At 39.4% G+C, this 22,822-nt stretch overlaps 1 protein-coding gene across 10 annotated transcripts in view; it reads left to right on the top strand.

Moving 5' to 3' along the window:
- Positions 1-20,893, top strand: part of Ezh2 (enhancer of zeste 2 polycomb repressive complex 2 subunit) — a 79,710-nt gene extending 58,817 nt beyond the window's left edge. For all 10 annotated transcript variants that reach the window (XM_046429900.2, XM_046429903.2, XM_046429906.2 and 7 more), the window contains 12 exons: positions 8,806-8,897; positions 10,377-10,617; positions 11,245-11,414; positions 11,829-11,923; positions 13,231-13,271; positions 13,735-13,860; positions 14,647-14,825; positions 17,349-17,444; positions 18,068-18,149; positions 19,102-19,182; positions 19,352-19,436; positions 20,567-20,893. In XM_046429900.2, the coding sequence (XP_046285856.1) occupies positions 8,806-8,897; positions 10,377-10,617; positions 11,245-11,414; positions 11,829-11,923; positions 13,231-13,271; positions 13,735-13,860; positions 14,647-14,825; positions 17,349-17,444; positions 18,068-18,149; positions 19,102-19,182; positions 19,352-19,436; positions 20,567-20,627 (1,349 nt within the window). In that variant the 3' untranslated portion in view covers positions 20,628-20,893. The remainder of the gene's footprint in view (positions 1-8,805; positions 8,898-10,376; positions 10,618-11,244; positions 11,415-11,828; positions 11,924-13,230; positions 13,272-13,734; positions 13,861-14,646; positions 14,826-17,348; positions 17,445-18,067; positions 18,150-19,101; positions 19,183-19,351; positions 19,437-20,566) is intronic.
- Positions 20,894-22,822: the final 1,929 nt, after the last annotated feature.

The raw sequence follows: 22,822 nt of genomic DNA, 5'->3' as shown, positions 1-22,822 counted from the left end.
TGCTGTTTTTGTTACTATTGCTCTGTAGTATAGTTTGAAGTCTGGTATCGCTATACCGCCTGATTCACACTTCCTGCTTAGCATTGTTTTTGCTATTCTGGGTCTTTTATTTTTCCATATGAATTTCATGATTGCTTTCTCTATTTCTACAAGAAATGCCGTTGGGATTTTGATTGGCATTGCATTAAACCTATAGAGAACTTTTGGTAATATCGCCATTTTGATGATGTTAGTTCTGCCTATCCATGAACAGGGTATATTTTTCCATCTTCTAAGATCTTCTTCTATTTCTCTCTTTAGGGTTCTGTAGTTTTCATTGTATAAGTCTTTCACCTCTTTTGTTAGGTTGATTCCCAAGTATTTTATTTTTTTTGAGGATATTGTGAATGGAGTGGTTGTCCTCATTTCCATTTCAGAGGATTTGTCGCTGATATACAGGAATGCCTTTGATTTATGCATGTTGATTTTATATCCTGCCACTTTACTGAATTCATTTATTAGCTCTAATAGTTTCTTTGTAGACCCTTTTGGGTCTGCTAGGTATAGAATCATGTCACCTGCAAATAGTGATAATTTAAGTTCTTCTTTCCCTATTTTTATGCCTTTAATTTCTTTCGTCTGTCTAATTGCTCTGGCCAGTGTTTCGAGAACTATGTTGAACAGAAGTGGAGAGAGAGGGCATCCCTGTCTTGTTCCAGATTTTAGAGGGAATGCCTTCAATTTTTCTCCATTCAGAATGATGCTAGCCTGAGGCTTAGCATAAATTGCTTTTACAATATTGAGGTATGTTCCTGTTATCCCTAGTTTTTCTAGAGTTTTGAACATAAAGGGATGCTGTACTTTGTCGAATGCTTTTTCCGCATCTATCGAGATGATCATATGGTTCTTATTTTTAAGTCTATTGATGTGGTGAATAACATTTATTGATTTCCGTATATTGAACCAGCCTTGCATCCCAGGGATGAATCCTACTTGATCATGGTGCACAATTTTTTTGATATGTTTTTGTATCTGATTCGGCAGAATTTTGTTGAGGATTTTTGCATCTAGGTTCATTAGAGATATTGGTCTGTAGTTTTCTTTCTTTGAAATGTCTTTGTCTGGTTTAGGTATCAGGGTGATGTTGGCCTCGTAGAATGAATTTGGAAGTTCTCCCTCTTTTTCTATTTCCTGAAGTAGCTTGAAAAGTATTGGTATTAGTTCCTCTTTAAAGGTTTTGTAAAACTCTGCTGTATACCCATCCGGTCCTGGGCTTTTCTTAGTTGGTAGTCTTTTGATGGTTTCTTGTATTTCCTCAATTGATATCGGTCTGTTTAGGTTGTCTATATCCTCCTGACTCAATCTGGGCAGATCATATGACTTAAGAAATTTATCTATGCCTTCACTATCTTCTAATTTATTGGAGTATAAGGATTCAAAATAATTTTTGATTATCTTCTGTATTTCTGAAGTGTCTGTTGTGATATTGCCTTTTTCATCCCGTATGCTAGTAATTTGAGTTCTCTCTCTTCTTCTCTTCGCTAGCATGGCTAAGGGTCTGTCGATTTTGTTTATTTTTTCAAAGAACCAACTTTTAGTTTTGTCAATTTTTTCAATTGTTTCTTTTGTTTCGATTTCATTAATTTCAGCTCTGATTTTAATTATTTCTTGCCTTCTACTTCTTTTGCTGTTGTTTTGCTCTTCTTTTTCTAGGATTTTGAGATGAAGTCTGAGATCATTTATTTGTTGGATTTTTGTTTTTTTAAGGAATGAAGTCCAAGCAATGAATTTTCCTCTTAGAACTGCTTTCAATGTGTCCCATAGATTCCGATATGTTGTGTCTGTGTTTTCATTTATCTCTAAGAATTTTTTAATTTCCTCCTTGATGTCTTCTATAACCCATTGATCATTCAGTATCCTATTGTTCATTCCCCAAGTGATGCATGATTTTTCCTTCCTTCTTTTATCGTTGATTTTCAGTTTCATTCCATTATGATCAGATAAGATGCATGGTATTATCTCTACTCCTTTATATTGTCTAAGAGTTGCCCTGTGACATAATATATGATCTATTTTTGAGAAGGATCCATGTGCTGCTGAGAAAAAAGTGTAACAGCTTGATGTTGGGTGGTTATATAGAATATAATTCTATATATGTCAATTAAGTCTAGGTTATTAATTGTGTTATTGAGTTCTATAGTTTCCTTATTCAGCTTTTGTTTGGAAGATCTGTCCAGTGGCGAGAGAGGTGTGTTGAAGTCTCCCATGATTATTGTATGGTGGTCTATTAGACTCTTGAACTTGAGAAGAGTTTGTTTGATGAACATAGCTGCACCATTGTTTGGGGCATATATATTTATGATTGTTATGTCTTGTTGGTGTATTGTTCCCTTAAGCAGTATGTAGTGTCCCTCTTTATCCCTTCTGATTAACTTTGGCTTGAAATCTATTTTATTTGATATGAGTATGGACACTCCTGCTTGTTTCTGAAGTCCATATGAGTGATATGATTTTTCCCAAGCTTTCACCTTCAGCCTATGTATGTCTTTTCCTATCAAATGCGTCTCCTGTAGGCAGCATATTGTTGGGTCTTGTTTTGTGATCCATTCTACTATCCTGTGTCTCTTAATTGGTGAGTTTAAGCCATTAACATTTAGGGTTATTATTGAGATATGGGTTGTTCTTCCAGCCATATTTGTTTATTTATGTTACTAAACATGGTTTGTTTTCCTCTTTGATTATTTTCACCCCCTTTACTGTCCTACCTCCCACTGTTGGTTTTCATTGTTATTTTCCATTTTTTCCTGTAATGTTTTGCCGAGGATGTTTTGAAGAGATGGTTTTCTAGCTGCAAATTCTTTTAACTTTTGTTTATCGTGGAACGTTTTAATTTCATCTTCCATCCTGAAGCTTAATTTCGCTGGATACGCAATTCTTGGTTGGAACCCATTTTCTTTCAGTGTTTGAAATATGTTATTCCAGGATCTTCTAGCTTTCAGAGTCTGTGTTGAAGGATCAGCTGTTATCCTGATTGGCTTACCCCTAAATGTAATCTGCTTCCTTTCTCTTGTAGCTTTTAAAATTCTCTCCTTATTCTGTATGTTGGGCATCTTCATTATAATGTGTGTAGGTTTGGATCTCTTATGATTTTGCACATTCGGCATCCTGTAGGCTTCTAGGATTTGGGATTCTGTCTCATTCTTCAAGTCTGGGAAATTTTTTCGTATTATTTAATTGAATAGATTGCTCATTCCTTTGGTTTGGACCTCTATACCTTCCTGTATCCCAATGACTCTTAAGTTTGGTCTCTTTATGTTATCCCATATTTTTTGGATGTTCTGCTCATGGTTTCTTAACAGTCTTGCTGAGCTGTCTATGTTCTTTTCAAGTTGAAATACTTTGTCTTCATTGTCTGATGTTCTATCTTCTAAGTGTTCTACTCTGCTGGTAATATTCTCCATTGAGTTTTTAAGTTGGTTTATTGCTTCCTGCATTTCTAGGATTTCTGTTTGTTTGTTTTTTATAACCTCTATCTCCCTGTATAGTTGATCCTTTGCTTCCTGGATTTGTTTATGTAATTCATTGTTGAAGTGATCTTTCATTGTCTGATTTTGCTGTCTAATGTCTTCCTTGATACTCCAGATCATCTGAAGCATGTATATCCTGAATTCTTTATCTGACATTCCATCTGCTGCAGCTATTACCTCTTCTAAAGTTGAATTGACCTGCATTGCTTGTGGTCCTTTCTTTCCTTGTCTTTTCATACTGCTTGCGTTTCTTTCTGCTTGGTGAAACTGTTGTGTTTTTGAAATGTTTTTTCCCCTATATATTTATATTGCTCTTGTATAGTTGAAAAGTCTCCCTTGCAGGGTCGGGCGGCGGTCTGCCTACCTTGCAGGCACGGGTGGCGGCTCTGCTCTACCCCTACTCCAATTGGGGTGTCGTGATTACCACGCCGGCAGGTTGCTGGGCCTGTTCCTGGCACGGGCAGTGACTCTGCTCTGCCCCTACTCCAATTGGGGTGACATGTGTACCACGCCGGCAGGCTCCTGGGCCTGATCCGCCGGTCTGTCGCAGGTCTGCCTACCTTGCAGGCGCGGGCGGCGGCTCTGCCCTGCCCCTCCTACCACGCCTGCGGACCACTGGGCCTGATCTGCAGGTTGGTCGCAGGTCTGCTCACCCTGCGGGCACGGGTGGCAGTTCCGCTCCGCCCCCACTCCAATTGGGGTCACGTGACCACCACACCGGCGGGGCCTGATCCGGGCGTGGGCGAAGGCTCTGCTCTGCCCCTACTCCAGTTGGGGTGACGTGTGTACCACGCTGGCAGGCCGCTGGGCCTGACCTATTTGCTTTCTTCCCACTTTTTCCTAGTATGTTTTAGGCTTCTTAAAAGTAACCGGAAAAATGCAATGACTAATACCTTCCTGACTAAAGCCATTTATCCTTCAAGGCTCATCAGAACATTCACATCTCTCTAACAAAAACTGAATTCGTGTGTGTGTGTGTGTGTGTACATATATAATTTTTGATCCATGTGAAATTTATTCTAGTGTGATTTATTAATCCAACTCCTCCTCTTCACCTCCAAAGTTAACCTGGTTGTTGTAGTATCATTTATTGAGAAGTTTAAATCTTTCACTGCTTTGAGATACAGTACTTATTACTTACTACCATATGTGTTTTGGTCTGTTTCTCAACTTTATAAGTTCCTTTTGCCTGTCTACTGGCGAACCTTTATTCAGCAATCTCCTGGCTATTTTTGTTTGTTTTACTTTTCAAATTTTAGAATTGGTTTGTCTAGTTAAAAAACCAAATTATAATCCTATTCAGTTTACAGATTACCTAAGGGAAAATTGGACTGTTTTTAAATAAATGTAAAGTCTAATCAACCATATGATTGAGGCTCTTGTGTTTTCTTCATGCAACCCTTGGGCATTTTTTGCTAAGGTTATTTCTAGGTATTTAGTTTGTTGTTGCTATTGTTTCCCCATTATTTCTCACTAGATATTTTGTAGCTGCTATCTTATTAAATTATCTTTATGTGATTTTCTTGCTACACTCTTGAGCTTGAGTTTAAGCTGTGTAATTAAATTACATGCAAATATTGATGGTTTTGCATTTTTTTATCTGGTTTTTTTTTTGATCTGTTTTATTCATTACAGTTTTAAAATTAGTGCAAGTCTATTTTCTGTCACTTCTTAGTTGTAGAAAATTATTCTTTATATCGAGGTTTTGAAATTTATTTGCATAAAGTTGATCTATATGCTCTCTGATTCTTTTATTTCTGTGGTTATTCTTTCATTATACTGTTTTTGATGAGATGAAGACGTTATTGATGAGATGACGTTTTTGATGAGATGAAGACGTTATTTTTCACAAACCAAATTTGTGTATTTTTCCTTCAGAACCAACCACTGTTAGTTTCACTGATTTTTCTGTTTGAGTTTGATCCTTAACATTGTTTTTACTTTTTCCTCTTTGTGTTAGTGTATGTGTTTATGACACAGTGAATTGTCTTCAGAGAACTGTCTCCACTTTTAGTGAGATTTTGGCATTTTTATTAATTTAAGGAATTCAATTTTTTAAAATATTTTCTTATTTAGCTCATTGTTAAGGGATGATTAGCAGCTTCTACATGAAATGTACTTCACGAACTAACCATTTTTATTGTTCCTGTGTTGGTTGCCTTACTGATTAAGCCTTACTTGTTACTTAGATGTTAGGAGTATCTTCCAATTTGTTTATATAAGGATGATGTTTGGATGGTAAGGGATTGGTAATCCATCTGGGTCAGAGGCTGGGTATGCTGCACTGGAATTCAGTTTCTGTTAGAGAGATGTGAATGTTCTGATGAGCCTTGAAGGATAAATGGCTTTAGTCAGGAAGCTATTAGTCATTGCATTTTTCCGGTTACTTTTAGATCACAATCCATTTTGTAAATTGGAGTCTGGTTGATCCACAAATGTTGAATTATGGTCATTCTTTATCAAAACTCCAGCCAAAGATTGACTACCTAGTCTTTGAGGAACCAGGGTCAGCTACTGAATTAACTTGGGTAGAAAACAAGTAACACAACATTTTTGGTAGGGAGTGAGAAGAAGGAAGCATGGGAAAGTAAGCAGAGGTTGTTGTCCGATATACTTAAATTGGCCTGAACAGAATTCGTAACAGAAAGAAATGTTTTACTATGCATTCTATTATCTGAATTTCCTGCAAAGGAAATCCATTTTAAGTATAAGACCTGGTTGTATCAGTTTATCCTTTGTGATATGTGAAAATCTGTTCTTATTATTCTTTCTGGAATGTCTACTCATGTTGATTGTAGAATTTTTAATGCCTATAAATGGTTAGAATTTCAAAGAAGGCATTTCAAAAAGTCTGTGGTTGATAGTTAACATTTTTTAAAAAATATTTTTTAGTTGTAGTTGGATACCCACCCTTCCTTCCTTCCTTCCTTCCTTCCTTCCTTCCTTCCTTCCTTCCTTCCTTCCTCCCTCCCTCCCTCCCTCCCTCCCTCCCTCCCTCCCTCCCTCCCTCCTTCCCTGTGTTTTGCTGAGGATTGAACTCGGGGCCCTGCGCTTGGTGGGCAAGCCCTCCACCGCCAAGCTACAACCCCAATCCGATGGTTAACGTTTAAAAATTTTCTTAAAAATTCTTTTTAGTTATACATGACAGTGGAATGTATTTTGACATATAATACATAATGGAGTAGAACTTCCTATTCTTGTACATGATGTGGAGTTAGCTTTTTTTGTCATTATGACTCAGACACCAAATAAGAACAAATTAAAGGAGAAAAAAATTGGAGGGAGGGGCTCTGGTGTTACAGGTCAGGCCCTAGGTGAGGCAGCTTATCATGGGGGAATGACTCAGCAGAGGAAGACTCCTAGCAGGTCAGGAAGCAGAGAGAGAGGAACGGAAAGAGAATGCAGGAAGAACAGCCTTCCCAGGGCATATCCCCAAGTGACCCATCTCCTCACTTCCTCCAGCTAAACTTACCTGCCTACAGCTACCACCCATTCAGCCCATTCAAACTAGGATGGACCAGTCAGATTTCAGCTCTCATAATCTAATCATTCACCTGAATATTCTTGCAGTAACAGGAGGTTTTGGGGGATACCTTATATCCAAATCATATTAGTAACTGTCCTCATTTTTTCCCCCTTCATCAGCCTGTCTGTATTGCATCTTGACGATCTCTAGAATGTAATTATGTTTAAATTTGACTTGTTACAATTATTTTTAAAATGGTTTTGTGATTTTTTCACTTTTTTTATCCAAATTAAAATGATTTTCACAATTGCCTCATTCTGTACAGGTCATTTCTACCATTTGCCCTCATACAGGAGGAAGCACACTTAGAGATTTTCTGAATTTTGTACTACTGTGTGTTCACACTGCTTTCATTATCTTTGAAGCATCATTACAATCTTTCTATTTTCATATTATTTGGAAATTTTAGGTTTCAAACACTATCTTTTAAAAAAAAATGTGTGTATTTGTGTGTGTGTGTGTGTTGTAGTTGGACACAATACCTTTGTTTTATTTTTATGTGGTGCCGGGGATCAAATCCAGTGCCTCACGCATGCTAGGCAAGCACTTTACCACTGAGCCACAAACCCAGCCCTCAAACCATTGTGTGTGACCATTGTGTTTGCCTGTAGAGAGGCACTGGCTTTTCCTAGGTTCTTGAACTGCATGTGATTCAGAGGAATTGAATGTTAGTTGTTTTAGTCAGCTTTTTCTCTGCTGTGCTGAAAGACCTGAAGAGAGCATTTTTAGAGGGGGGAGGAAGTTTATTTGGGGGCTCACAGTATAAAGGTCTCAGTCCATAGACAGCAGGCCTCATTCCTCAGGGCTCGAGGTGAGGCTGAACATCATGGCAGAAGAGTGTGGTGGAGAGGCTGAAGACACCACACTAGGAAGCAGAGAGAGAATGCTGCTCAACAAGGACAAAATATTAAAACCCAAAGGCACTCCCGCAGGGACCCACCTCCTCCAGCCACACCCTACCTGCCTGCAGTTACCACCCAGTTAATCCCTATCAAGGAATTAATTCACTGTTTGGGTTAAGGCTCTCATAACCAATCATTTCATCTCTGAACCTTCTTGCATTGTCTCACACGTGAGCTTTTGGGGGACACCTCATATCCAGACCATGACATTAGTGATCTGGAACTACCCATTTCATTCTACTGCTGTTACTATTGACCTTTCTTTAGAGATCAACAAATTGCAGATGTCAGAATTCTCTTGTTTATTTTTGATAATGAAAAAAGAATTATTTTGACTAAAAGTAGATGGTGTGGTGGCACACACCTGTAATCCCAGCGGTTTGGGAGGCTGAGACAGGAGAATCAAGGGTTTGAAGCCAGCTTCAGCAAAAATCGAGGCACTAAGTGACTCAGTGAGACCCTGTCTCTAAATAAAATACACAATAGGGCTGGGGGTGTGGCTCAGTGGTTGAGATCTCGTGCCTGAGTTCAATCCCCAAAAAAAGGAAATACAGTTTTATTTTAGAATATCTACTCTTTGATATTAAAGACTCAAATTAATGTTTATAATCACAGTTTATGTAAATTAGTTATTCTTGCAAGGAGATAGTAAGAAATCATTCATTGTTCCAGTTTACTATGTTTCCTCACTTGGGTTGTAGGAGGAATAGGGAATATCTTGTGATAGTTCAGTAAGAGCTTGGAGGATAGTTATGTAAATAATACATTTGCAAAATTGTAATCTTTTAGTTGATTTTTCCATTGGAGCTGGGAAAGTGAAAAAGTACATCCTGTATAGTTATATTCAGATACTGTTTAATTTATCTTGCAGCTTTTCATGCAACACCCAACACATACAAGCGGAAAAACACAGAAACAGCTCTGGACAACAAGCCTTGTGGACCCCAGTGTTACCAGCATTTGGTAAGATTTAGTGCTTTGTTATTCCAGAGGGTTCTTGAGAAGGCTTACTTTTATACTTTGATGGAGGTGATGAAGACAGATATGTGTTGTCTGTACCCATACTTCTACTGGCCACCTGACAGGCAGTTTTCTCACCTGTGTTTCTTTCATAGCTTATGTACTGCACAGTTTAGTCCTTGTATTATTCTGTGTTTATATGTTTTATTTCTTTGGCAACATTTCAAGGTCTTTAGGATCAAGGACCCTATGCCTTCTACAGAGTGAAGTACAGATAGCCCAGTTAGACACCAGAAGCTAGTAATCATGTGCAGCAGTTCCTAGACCTATCTCAGAGCAATATCCCTCCTGTGAGTGGTAGGTAGGTTCTCTGTAGTTTGAGCTATAATACAGACCCCAGAGTTGTGTTTTTCTTTTTTTTTTTTTTTTTTTAAGTGATGGAGAAAAGGTAAGGGGTTAGAAAAATATGAGGTAGAAAAGTTGTTTTTTTACGGGTACTATCTTATTTTTACCATTTCCCCTCTTTGAACCAAGCCACTCCTACCTAGGAACTAAATGGGTATATATTGCCTGTTGGATTTTGGACAGAAGATTCAGTGAATGGCACCTGCAGAAGGTATCCTATTTTTAAGCAATTTGGTTTTTGTAGAACGAAGTATAAAACTGTTGGCTGCTCTCAAACTTCTCCCTTCTATTTCCACTAAAAAATGGAATTCTTGAATACTGTTTTCTAATATGCAGAAATTTATTTGGCTCATCTGAAATATTTCTGTGGTCTTTCTATAAACCATGCTCTTACCATTGTTTTATACTTTCTGAGATTGGATTGTTGTATTTAAGAATGCAAAATATAGCTCTATAGTCTTGTTCCTATAGTTCTTTTTATGTCTTCCTGTGACAATGCATCCTTCACAGGAAAAAAAAATGGTTTTGGTAGTAAGACAGGACATAAGAGGCATGCATGTTTATATGTTTTATGTTTTTCTTGTATACTTTAAGTATTACTGAAGAAAGGTATGCGTTATCTTAGACCCTGGAATAGGGAGTCTGGCTTGATGCACAATTGATACGTTTCTTTTAGTAGTAATGATTCACTTTTAAATAGACTGTGTGTGTATATAGAGAGAATACCGTTATATAAAGTTTAACGTTTTATATTTAGAGAGATAATATTTTAACTCAATTGTAATAAGTTAATATATATTCACAAATTCATCATGCAGAACTGTCTTGCCTGATTCTGTACTACTATAACAATATTTTGAACCTGTATTTATCTTTCTGAAATTTTCAAACCATCAAAAGCATATCAATAACCAGTGTATGTTTAGATTTGCAAAGGGTTATTTGCAGTAGCTATCGTAATAAATTTCCTGACTAATTTGCCTTATACAATGTCTTTCCCCCGCCCCCCCCCCCCCATCTTCCACCAAAACGTGTTTTCAAACTTTACCCTGATGTCTACATTTTTTCATTTTGTAGGAGGGAGCAAAGGAGTTCGCTGCTGCTCTCACTGCTGAGCGGATAAAGACCCCACCAAAACGCCCAGGAGGCCGCAGAAGGGGGCGGCTTCCCAACAACAGCAGCAGGCCCAGCACCCCCACCATCAATGTGCTGGAGTCAAAGGACACAGACAGTGACAGGGAAGCAGGGACTGAAACTGGGGGAGAGAACAATGATAAAGAAGAGGAGGAGAAAAAAGATGAAACTTCCAGCTCCTCTGGTAAGACACATCTGATATTTGGGTTTTACTATTGCTTTGCAAGTTCGTATTGTGGCAGACTAAGGATGTGGCAGATTAAGTAATGCTTTGAATACTTTTCTGGGTTGGTTATTTTTCACTGTATGAGCTGAGACCAGAGAATTTGCTCAAGGATGTGTGGCTGCATTGTCACTGCTGTCTACCCGCCTTACCCTGGCCTGTCACAGTAACCCTCTGGATTACTGGAAGGTTAATATTCATTCTCCTGCTTTGTGCCACTTTCCTTTTTCCATCTTTCTCAGGACATCATGAAATTTAGATACTTTGGTTTAATATTCTTGATGTCCTGAGAATTTTGGTTGGAAAACTAGAACTACTGATGAGTTTACTGCATTACTGATTGATTTTAGCTGTCCTGCCAACTCTATACCATGCATAGTGATAGTCATAGTCTGCGTTCATTTTGGAAGGTTGCATACCAACTTCATGGTTTTTCTGGGGGAGTCTTGTTGGTACTTTTTCTAGCCCTAGTTTATTTAAAAAATATGATTAACTTCCTTTTGTTTTCTTAAGCACACTCTGAGTTTTACTTCCTACTACTATTACTAGTCACCATTTCTTGACCAATACTTGCATTTGGTTTTGTAGAAGCAAATTCTCGGTGTCAAACACCAATAAAGATGAAGCCAAATATCGAACCTCCTGAGAATGTGGAGTGGAGTGGTGCTGAAGCCTCGATGTTCAGAGTCCTCATTGGTACTTACTATGATAACTTCTGTGCCATTGCTAGGTTAATTGGGACCAAAACATGTAGACAGGTAAGCAGATCTGCTAAAATGGTTATAAGATCTTCCAATATATGGATATGATATGTAACTCTTGTGCAGACAAAAGAAAATTCTTGGTTATTAAGTTCCTATTGATTTTCTGAAAATAATTTTTCCCCCCATGAGAGAACTAAATGAAAATTATTATTCTTAAGTTATATCACTAAATTTCCCCACTTTATATATTTAAGTTGGACATGGTGTTTTAAAAAATCTAGTAAGAATTTAAACTTGACATCATCATACTCTTGACCAGAATGTGACTGCAATTCTTCCTTCCCACCTGTGTGTTGAGCGGGGGTGGTGATTTCTGCTCTGTACCCTGCAGCACAAGAATGATAAAGACCTTTTCCTGGTATATTAAGCAGAGTGTTCTGATGACTCTGTGTATGTGCCTCTTGTCAGGTGTATGAGTTTAGAGTCAAAGAATCCAGCATCATTGCTCCAGTTCCTGCGGAGGATGTTGACACTCCCCCAAGAAAGAAGAAAAGGAAACATCGGTATGTGCTACGGATGGCTGAGAAGCCACATGGGTGGGGGCTGCATGTAGGCCAACTTGCTGGCACAGGGGTCCATTTCCACTTGGCCTGTTAAAGAGAAATCTGTAGAATCTTGTTTCTAACTGGCAGTTGCTAGTATTTTTTTATACAAACAAAGCAGCTTCAGTAGATTTGGCATGTTAAGAGTCATAAAAATTTTAGTCAAGAAAAACATTTAGTAGCTTTTGGCCCAAAGACTACATAAATAATTACCTTAGCCATTTGTTATGAACTGTTCATAGATGCACTTCCTACTGTGAGCTTTGTGCCAGTTTTAGAAGTGTCTTTAGTTCTGGGAGCCTGAATTTTCTAGATGTGTGCCACTGCATTCTGAGATTTTTAAGGGTCACCCTCCTCTAAGCACAAAGGCTTGTGGTGATGAAGTGCAGTGGGCATTTCCAGGCACATTCCATTTGTAAACCCAGAGTTAGGGAAATCACGAATGGACACCTCTTCCCCCAACCCACTTTTTTTTTTTTGTTAAACTAAGAAGCATATTCGGGTTGATAAGGGGGCAATTGGACTATGGTTCAGAAATTGTGTAGAGGCTCATGTTATGTTTTGTTACATTTCTTTAATAAGAAATTTAGAATTTAAAGATATTAGAAGTTTTTCCCATAGGAATTTAACCTTTCAGAGATGCTTCTGAAGTTTTGGTTGAATTATTTCTGACCGGGCTGGGGATGTGGCTCAAGAGGTAGCGCGCTCGCCTGACATGCGTGCGGCCCGGGTTCGATCCTCAGCACCACATACAAACAAAGATGTTGTGTCCGCTGAAAACTAATAAAATAAAATAAAATATTTAAAAAAGCCCACCTTTAAAAAAATTAATATGATCCTTATGTATTAAGGTTCATTAATCTTAAAAAAAAAAAAAAAGAATTATTTCTGACCATGTAGCACAATTAGATGGTTAATGATGCCTGACATTAGAGAAAGTATTGGTATCTACATAATCTGGATCAGAATAAATCAGTAGGTGGGCACACCTGCCATATGAAGCCTGGCTGTTTCTAAGTCCTGACCAGGTAATGTGAAAGAGTTCAGGAAGTGGTCTTCTGCTTGGCCTGGCATGGCAACCTGAGTGAGAAAGCTGCCCCTGAATCACTCTGGGCTGGTGAGCAAATAGAAGCTGGGTAGAATATGACTCTTTGGCTTTCAAGTGCTGCTGTATTAATGGTGCACATAAAGCCAGTTAAATGGTCCTTGGTTGGATTTGTAGCTCTGACTCCCAGCTTCACAAAAGTTTGTTTTCTCTGTTTTTGCAGGTTGTGGGCTGCGCACTGCAGAAAGATACAACTGAAAAAGGGTTAGCATCTTTCATTTAACTTTATTACTAGCTTAAAAATGTCTCCTTTGTTTTCATTTGCTTTAGAATAGTAACTGGATTGGAGTTTGGGCTATTCTGATTTAATTGACCTCTGTACATCAAAACAGTTTAAATGGAAGATGTCTGTTGATGAATCTCTAGTCAGTTCTCTTTTGGAAAGTGAAAGCTGATTGGATGGAATGAGTCAGAAGCACTAAGGAGAAGCATTTTGGAAATGGGATGAAGATGTGAACCCAAGTGATCAAACACTTGGTGGGTGGGAGGTGATTTTCATCAACATTTATTAGACAGGACTGTGTGTAGCATTGTAAGTAGAATAAAGGGAATCTAGTAAAACAAGCTCCAGAGGTAGCAGGGAAGAATATACTCTTGTTAATTGTGAATTGATGCACATTTCCCATCTCCTTGGATTCATTGGCTGTGTGCTGTTATCTTTGTTCAGACGGCTCCTCTAACCATGTTTACAACTATCAACCCTGTGACCATCCACGGCAGCCTTGTGACAGTTCATGCCCTTGTGTGATAGCACAAAATTTTTGTGAGAAGTTTTGTCAATGTAGTTCAGAGTGTAAGTATTTGTTGCTTTGGTGCAGTTGCATGAGAACTAAATAGCCTTTGGTCAGTAATTTAAAGTAGTGATTTGAAACAAAACGTAAGAACATGGGAGTGCTCCCTTGCTATTTACTGCAGGAAATTTATTTTTTTTTGCAAGTATTTATTGAGCCTATAACTGCATTTTGCTAGTGTTCAGTTGGTCTCTGAATAATGTGTGTGTGTTTGTGTACGTGCCAGTTAGGCAGAATTATTAAAGCACTTGATTTTTTTTTTTTTTTTTATCATTTAAATTAAATCACAGTAAAGGAGGCATAGAATGGAAGAGAAATCTAGAGGTAGCTACCCAAATATTTTGGGTAATTTTTTTTTGTCAAAGTCAGAAGGGTTTTAGTGTTCAGAATGAATGAAAGAGTAGCATAAAGGGAATGGACTTTTGTAATTGAAAATAAAGTTTGGACTCTAGGAAAGATTTAGAACAATGGACTATTGGAATGGTTTAGAACTGTGGATACTCTTTAATCCAGACTCTCCCTTCATACCAATTTTTCAAGTCATAGAACTTTAATAAATTTTAAAAAATGGAAAATAAGAACTCAGTGGTGATCTTTTTCAGTCCTACTGGCATCACTTTTGTTATTAACTTACCTCCTTGTCGATACAGTGGTGATAAGGTGGTTGTGAGGGTTTAAATGAGTCAGACATTCAGCACAGTATTTGTTATGGCCCATTATGCAATTTTTACATGTGATGATGACTATGATAATGATGGTGGTGGTGATGAAGAACATTATATCTGAAGGTCAAAACCGCTTTCCTGGGTGCCGTTGCAAAGCACAGTGCAACACCAAGCAGTGCCCATGCTATCTGGCTGTCCGAGAGTGTGATCCTGACCTCTGTCTTACATGCGGAGCTGCTGACCACTGGGACAGTAAAAATGTGTCCTGCAAGAACTGCAGTATTCAGCGGGGCTCCAAAAAGGTAAGACATAGTCTCACATGGAAGATGGTTGTTGGATGTCAGGATAGGCTTAGGCCATTTAGCTGGGGCAACAAAGGTGCAAGTGATCCCTGAATGGTACAGCTAACCAGGGAGAATGGTTGTTTTTCTTTGGGTTCTTTTTTCCTGGTGAATGGAGTCTTTTAAGATTTTCATGTGTTTTTTTTTTGGTATTGGGGATTGAACCAGGGGCACTTAACCACTGAGCCACATCCTTAGCCCTTTTTTTCATTTTATTTAGAGATAGGGTCTCATTGAGTTGCTTAGGTCCTTGACAAGTTGCTGAGGCTGGCTTTGAACTCTCAGTCTTCCTGCCTCAGCTTCCTGAGTCACTGGGATTATAGACGTGTACCACCACACCCAGCTCTCATGTCTTACTCAGGTGGTAAGATAAACCCAAAGTTTTAAGAAGTAGCCATTAATGGTATCAGATTTGGGATAAGAGGCATATTTCTACTTGTTTAATAGATGGTTTGACTTTTCTTTTTAAATTTAGTTAACAGAACTAGAAGTTTTGCCTCAATGCACGTAAATGGTGATTTCTGTCAGAATGTAGAGACCCATTCTCATCAGAAAGTATTTTTTAAGTTCCTTTTTGTGCAGAATCAAAGGTAAAATTTCCCAGTTTTTGTATACTTAGCTCTGGTTTTTTAATAACCTTGAAAACAACCCCACCAGGAGTTAAGAAGCCTGGGAATTGCAGGTAGGTGATTTTTTTAAAAGTAGCAGCCAAATATTGAACCAAAGAAACTAGCAACACAAAGTTCTAGAAAAATTCAGTATCCTCAATTTTTTTTTAGGGCAGGCACTAGGTGCTTTCTCAATTAATCCTTTTAATGGCTGAACAGCCGCCATTTTTAAGGTAGTTAATATGTAGCAGGCAATGTTTGAGTGCTTTCTGTATTAATTCATTAATCCTCATAATCCTGGGAGTTAGGAAAAACTGTTTACTCCATTTCATAGATAAGGACAGGACTTTCAAGTCAAGGAGTAGGAACTGAGCCCTGGGTGCTGTGGCCCCAGACTCCCTACTGCTGACCACTGCACCCTTACTTGCTCTTTTGCTTGTGTTTGGTATATGCACATCTCAGGTGGTTGAACCATACCTGATTGAGATCACCCTATTGTTAGGAGATCCCTCCTCCCCACCCTTAAAAAAAATAATAATAAAATAAAGAAATCCTGTCCTAGGGCAAAACATTCCTCTTGGTTTTTTTCCCCTTATGTCTTTGAACCAACATCTGTATTTATGGCAGATCTGACCTGGATTAGTGGTGCAGGGTGATTCTCCTTTTAGGCGTTTGGATCATTTTCTCCAGGTGGTTGCATGCCTATTTAGGTCAACAGATCACATGATGTTGGCTATTTCTTGTGCACCTATTCAGATCTAAAAATCTCCTAATCCTCACTGTTGCTTGCCATTTTAGGACACACTTCTCCCTCAGTGTGTTCAGAAAATAGATGATATTGTTTCTGCTGATAAGTTAATAGAAAACTATAGATAACTTTTTACCCACTGGCCTTCATTTGCTTAATAATAGTTACCTAATTTCATTTCTGATCAGGAGAGTATTTGGGTAATTTTGACAGGTGTGTGTAGAATGGTGATAGAAGTTTAGGTGACAAAAAAGCCTTTTAAAGGTCACAGGAAGATTCTGGATGAAAGCATGAGCCATGATGAAAAGTTAGTGTGTTTGGGAACCAATTGTTAGCCAGTGCTATCAACTGCCTGGTTATCTTGGCATTCTCTGCTACAAGTAGGATGCAGGACAGACGAGGTCAGAATACCATTTCATGATAGTTTTTCATGTTATCATAAGAAAGTACTGGGAAGAACAAATCCAAAAGAATTCTACCAAGGAGGAAATGTGTGGGTCTCCAAAGGAAAGAACATCAGTGAAGAACCAGAGTGTGCCGAGTTCTTGAATTGATAATAGATGGAAGCACTTTGAGGAGTGGAAGAAAAGGCCTGGAGAGAACCATTCAAGTTGAAAGTGAATTGCTCAAGGAGTTAAGGACTGAAAGGGGGAAGTGAAAGTGCAGCAGTCTTCACATTTGCTGTAGCCAGAGGGGAGTTGAAACCCCAGAGGGCATTTTTCTGTAAGGTGGGGGATACTTGGATACTTTACTTTTCCTCTCTATTTTGTTTAACAAAACATTTTTGTAGTTTGATGGCCATATTGAGGTGTTGGTTTTCTATTTTTTGTTTTTGGTGTTACTGGGGACTGAACCCAGAGTCACTTTTGCACTGAGCCACATCCCCAGCCCTTATTATTTTTGATTTTCTTAGACCGGGTCTCGCTAAGTTGTGCAGGGCTTCACTGAATTCCTGAGGCTGGCCTTGAACTTGCAATCCTCTTACCTCAGCCTCCCGAGTTGCTGGGACTATAGGCGTGCACCACTTTTAATGTTTTATACTTATTAAATGATAGATTGGTTTTCATTCTGTTGTCACCAGTCTCTTTACTCTCCTTGTTTTGATTATGTGATTGATTTATTCTCTAGCATTTATTGCTGGCACCATCTGATGTGGCAGGCTGGGGGATTTTTATCAAAGATCCTGTACAGAAAAATGAATTCATCTCAGAATACTGTGGAGAGGTAAGTCACGGCACACTAATCACGTGTTCAGATGGCTCTTTTTAAAACTTTTCTTTGTTTTGCATTGATTGCACTGGGCAAGTCCACTGTGTTTGACTAATGAACTAATAAAATGCCTTTCAGGTTGGGCTTATTTCATGCTTGTGAATTTGGTTTGTTTAGTAACTGGACTGCTTTAGTTTTAGGACACGTTTTTACCACCTTGGGACAAGAGCAGCAACAAGAGTTTTGCTGTGTTGTGTCTGTCTTAATCCACAACATAGTTGACAAGGACCTCAAAACAACAGTGTCATTAATAACCTACCTTTTTAGTTGTAGGGTTAGGGAAAAAAAATTGTTGGACCTTGAAGCTATGGTTTATACTGTTTATTCAGCAAAAAATCTTTAGAAAAATCACTTTTTTCCAAGCATAATTACCTTCAATAAGGAAATATCTTTGATTTAGAGTCCTTAAAACATTGTTTTTTTTTGAATCAGTGTGCAGACTGAATGGAGAAGAGAGATTGGCTATATTACCCCTTTTGGAGCGTCTTCTCAAGAAGGTCCAAGATTCTCTTATGCTCTTGTTTGTTCTACCAGGCCTGATCACCTACACTAATACATTTCTTCCTGTGTCTTTTTAGATTATTTCTCAAGATGAAGCAGACAGAAGAGGGAAGGTGTATGATAAGTACATGTGCAGCTTTCTATTCAACTTGAACAATGGTAAGTTTCTCAGCTATAAGGCACTTGATCCTTTCAAGTTGGTTTGGGAGCCTTCTGCTGGCTGAGCATTAGAAATGAAATGAGAGGTCATCAGGGTGACTGGAAGGAGGGCTCCCTAGGAGCAGCTCCTGATTCCTCACCTCCTGGTGTTGGTTCAGGTGAGGTTGCCTGCTTAAAGGGAACTGGAGCTGGGTAATTTCTCAGGGAACAGATGGATACAGGAATCGGTCTCTGCAGTACCCACTATCTGTGGGATGGGGCTGGCCCCCAGACTCTGGCTCTGAGGAGACATACTTTGAAATACTGAGGAAGCAACAGCACAGAGAACTTGAGGGTTGAACAGATTAAGTGCAGCACACTCTGGTCTTTCTTCCGACTGGGAAGGGTGGGGAGCACGGCATTGGAAAGCACCTCCCAGACTTTCCCCAGATGTCATCTACAGACTGTGCGAAAGAAGGCTGCTCCTTTTATAGCCGTTGCAGTGAGCATCTGTAGTATGACTATGCGAAGATGCAGGTGTACTTGACGCGAGACATTCAGAGACACTGTCATCTGGACCAAGAAGAATAGTGTTTTTTTTCCCCTCCCTATTAATAAGTTCCATTAAAATATTCATATTATTTCAGATGTGAAAATGCAAATGCTTGTTCTTGATGTGGAGGAAATTGAGATTACATTTCTTGGCCATGGTTTACTTAGAAATGTGTACTTTTATAACTGATGAGTTAATAGCATTTGAGATAGAGTCACTTGCATTATCAAGGATGAATTCTAAACTAGAACAGCATTTTCTTCCAAATGCCATTTATGCTGAATGAAGTTGGTTGAATGACTTATTTGTTTTTGAAGTCACACTCTGAAAAACTGTAATCAGTTGCATTTCCAGAATCATCATCATGTTGTGTTTAGAACTGAAATGATTCACTGGATTGTGATTGCTTTTTTTCTTTAGATTTTGTGGTGGATGCAACCCGCAAGGGTAACAAAATTCGTTTTGCAAATCATTCAGTAAATCCTAACTGCTATGCAAAAGGTGGGTACTTTATGAAGTCAGAATTATTAGTTTAACAGGAATTCCCTTTGCAGCCCAGGGATAATGGGTTTTAATTCTGGGCAGTCTGTTATGTGAACACGTCATTTCATTAACCTCCTGGCCTGCCTTTATGCTAGCTGCCCACTCATACCATTGTCTCTTCTTCCAGTTATGATGGTTAATGGCGATCACAGGATAGGCATCTTTGCTAAGAGAGCCATCCAGACTGGTGAAGAGCTGTTTTTTGACTACAGGTTGGTAAAGTGTATTTCTGAAGTGATCTAAGTACTTTTTGTACCTGCATTATGAACTGCACAAAAGCTGTTTTTCAGTCTTGGATAGATCTGCTGGAGGGGCATTCTTTTGAGGGCTAGTCACTATTCTGGGCATGGGTGGGGAGCTGCTTACACTGCCCTGGTAGTACACTTTATTAATTATACAAGTAATGCTTATTTTTATAATACAATAAAATGCAAGCAGAAAACGCTGTTTTTCACCTTGATGTTGACAGCTGGGTGTGACTCCTGGACTTTTTCAGGTCGCATAGCATTAGCATACTTGTAATACACCATTATTCAGTACTTGGGAAGGGACACTGTTAGCAGATAGCCACCTGGTTGCCTCATGGGTTCTTTACAGGGAAGTAGCTGTTGGGATTTTGAGAGATGCTGCCACTCTGCTGGTTTACACCATCAGACTCTGGGGTAAATGTGATAGCACAAGTAATATTTATTTACATGTGATCGAAGATGTCTAAAGAATTCCTGAGACTGAATAGGCCCACATGTCCCCAGTTCTCACGGCAGCCTGCTGCATAGGCAAAGGAGAACTGAATGAAAGATCTGAATAAGGGTTCTTCTCCTGCCAGAAGCTTTGTTTCATGCTCGCTCTGAGCAAGTGCAGTGGGCAGGTTTGGGGTGGGAGGCAAAGCTGCCCAGTGCCCCCAATTGGATATGGCTGGAGGCTCTACCAGCTGGTGGGATTCAAAAGTGCCTTTCTTGGCATGTGCTAGAGTCCAGGTCTTTCTGCACTTGGCTGTGACCAGAGGGCTGCTGTTTAGTAGAGGCTTTAGATCTTCCCAGATCACTGTTCTGTCTCCATTTTGCTTTCTAAGTATCAGACCCCAAACATCATGATGTAGAGCTGCCCCTGGGGCAGTTTGCCAAGGCACCCACCAGGAGGGCAGGGCGGAAGGCTGTAGGATTGCTTGTAGTCAAGGGTTTGTCCACTTCAGAACTTGGCAGCTTCTCAACTAGATGACCAGTGGCACAGTCTTCATGCCTGCAGCTGTGTAATTTGGGGTGTGTGTTCATCAGGCTTGGTTGTGTTCATCTCACCACATTTATTGGCTACATGGTCATTTCCTTCTTTCATATTGTTTCAGATACAGCCAGGCCGATGCCCTGAAGTATGTGGGCATTGAAAGAGAAATGGAAATCCCTTGACATCTGCTACCTCCTCCTCCCTTCTCCTCTGAAACAGCTGCCTTAGCTTCAGGAACCTCGAGTACTGTGGGCAATTTAGAAAAAGAAAATGCAGTTTGAAAATTCTAAATTTGCAAAGTACTGTAACAGTAATTTATAGTAACAAGTATAAAAATCAACTTTTTATTGCCTTTTCACCAGCTGCAAAGTGTTTTGTACCAGTGAATTTTTGCAATAATGCAGTATGGTACATTTTTCAACTTTGAATAAAGAATACTTGAACTTCTTGTTGTCACCTGTCATCAAGCATCACCAACTGAGTCTAGAAAGGATTGTCTCCACTGGGAATGTCTTAAACATTACTCCTTGGTGCTGTCACTCTTCTTATTGCCTGTTGGCATTACAAGCAGTTATTAATTTGCCTAATTACAAAATACATATTTATTATATAACATTTATTATATAACACTGACAGACATTCTGGGGATTACTGTAAAGAGTTTGATTTTAGAGAAGACCAGGGTGCAATATGTTCCAACCACCTGTGTGTCTTAGAGAAAATTAGCCTGTGACTCAATTTTCTATGGGACAGTAATTGAACTAGGTTCTTTATTTTTTTTTTAGGTATTAGGGATTGAACCTAGGGGACCTCTACCACTGAGCTCCATCCTCAGCCTTTTTTGAGAGAGGCCTTCTTGCAAGCCTCCTGCCTCAGTCTCACAAGTTGCTAGGATTACAGGTGTGCACCACCATGCCACAGGCTAGACTGAATGGGCTTACATCTAAGTATGTAGCCATATCCATCTGGATACACTTGGAAACACAGCAGTGACATTTGGGATTCTTGAACTACCTACTAAAGATGACAAGTATAACCAAACTGCACTTTTACATCTTGAAGGAGTTAAAACAAGCAATCCTCTTAAAGTCCCATGAGATGGGGTTCCTGTACCTCTTGTGTGTGGCCTCAGCAGAAGTGGTGACTTCTCGACATCCTCTTGGAAGCACTGGTTATCATGAGGCCCCTCACAAATGGCTAAAATTGGCCCATGATGTGTCCACTATTTAGGCACCATATTGCCTTTGCTACATCTGGATGAAATTTTTATAATGGGGTAATAGTTAACATGGAGCCTGATTAAAGCTGCCTCACCTTGCCTTCCCGTTTGCTAGACTTCCTCTGGTTTACCTTACATCTGCGCACAGGTCACAGCAACTTGAATCCTTAAGTTGGTTTGTTATTTAATTTTGGCAGTGAGAATACCTTGTCTTGGATTCTAGCCTTGTGTATGTTGCTCTTCTGTCTCTTGCAGTTTTCTAGCGACATTGTTGATATAATTTGTCTAATGGCCTCTCTGCCCCTTGGAAAGGGTACCGTACACTGCACTCCATAGACTTCTGCTGACTGATTCTAACAGAACAGGGGTTCCAGTCCCTGTCATTGGTTGCCTCTTGTTCCACCTTTGGCACTCTCATGACCCTAGGCAATGAGAGCATTTGGCCCCTGAAGAGGTGGTTCCTCTATTGTTGTTTAGGTCATTTTTTCCTTTAGATAATCTAATGTCCTTGTTTAGACATAAGCAAATGGAACATATCTATACATTAACACGTGCGCCTGTTCAGAACACCTCAAAGATCATTCGGCCCTAACAGTACCTACCCTCAGCTTGTTCCAGTCAGCACGGCTGCCCCCATCCCCTGGTGCAAGTAGCTGGGGGCGAGGGCTTGAGACTAGCGAACTTCTGCTTAATAGAGCAGAGATCCAAATGCATAAGAAAGCACAAGTTACACCCAGGGAGCAGTGTCTGGTGTATATCATGAACTGCTTTCCTAATGTTCTCAACAACTTACTGAGATTTTGTGACTAGAAAGGTTTGGCATAATCCCTATTTGATATATCAGAGGTCATGTTAAATCGGGTCCTGTCAGTGGTGGACTTGGGCCTGTGTGTAGTGGGGGGAAACATAAACATGGGGCCTGATGCTAGTCAGCACCTCACCTACACGCGAGGTCAAGGCACCAGAGCGTGACATTTCTGCGCAAGTTCCTTCCAATTCAAAATGCCTGAAATTTCTATGGAAAAAAACACGATTATAGTCAATCACCTTATTTTCCAATATTGTTGACTCGGCCTTGCTCCAGCCAGCCCTCATGGTACATTCATTGAGTCCTGACTGCCCCTCTGCCCAAGATGGCAGTTTTGAACTCTGGCGTTG

Source organism: Marmota monax, unplaced genomic scaffold (assembly GCF_021218885.2).
Source record: "Marmota monax isolate L192 unplaced genomic scaffold, Marmota_monax_Labrador192_F-V1.1 WCK01_AAM20220418_F8-fsc00193, whole genome shotgun sequence".
NCBI lineage: Eukaryota > Metazoa > Chordata > Mammalia > Rodentia > Sciuridae > Marmota > Marmota monax.
The sequence above is the reverse complement of the archived record's forward strand: the minus strand, read 5'-3'. Positions and strand labels throughout refer to the sequence as shown.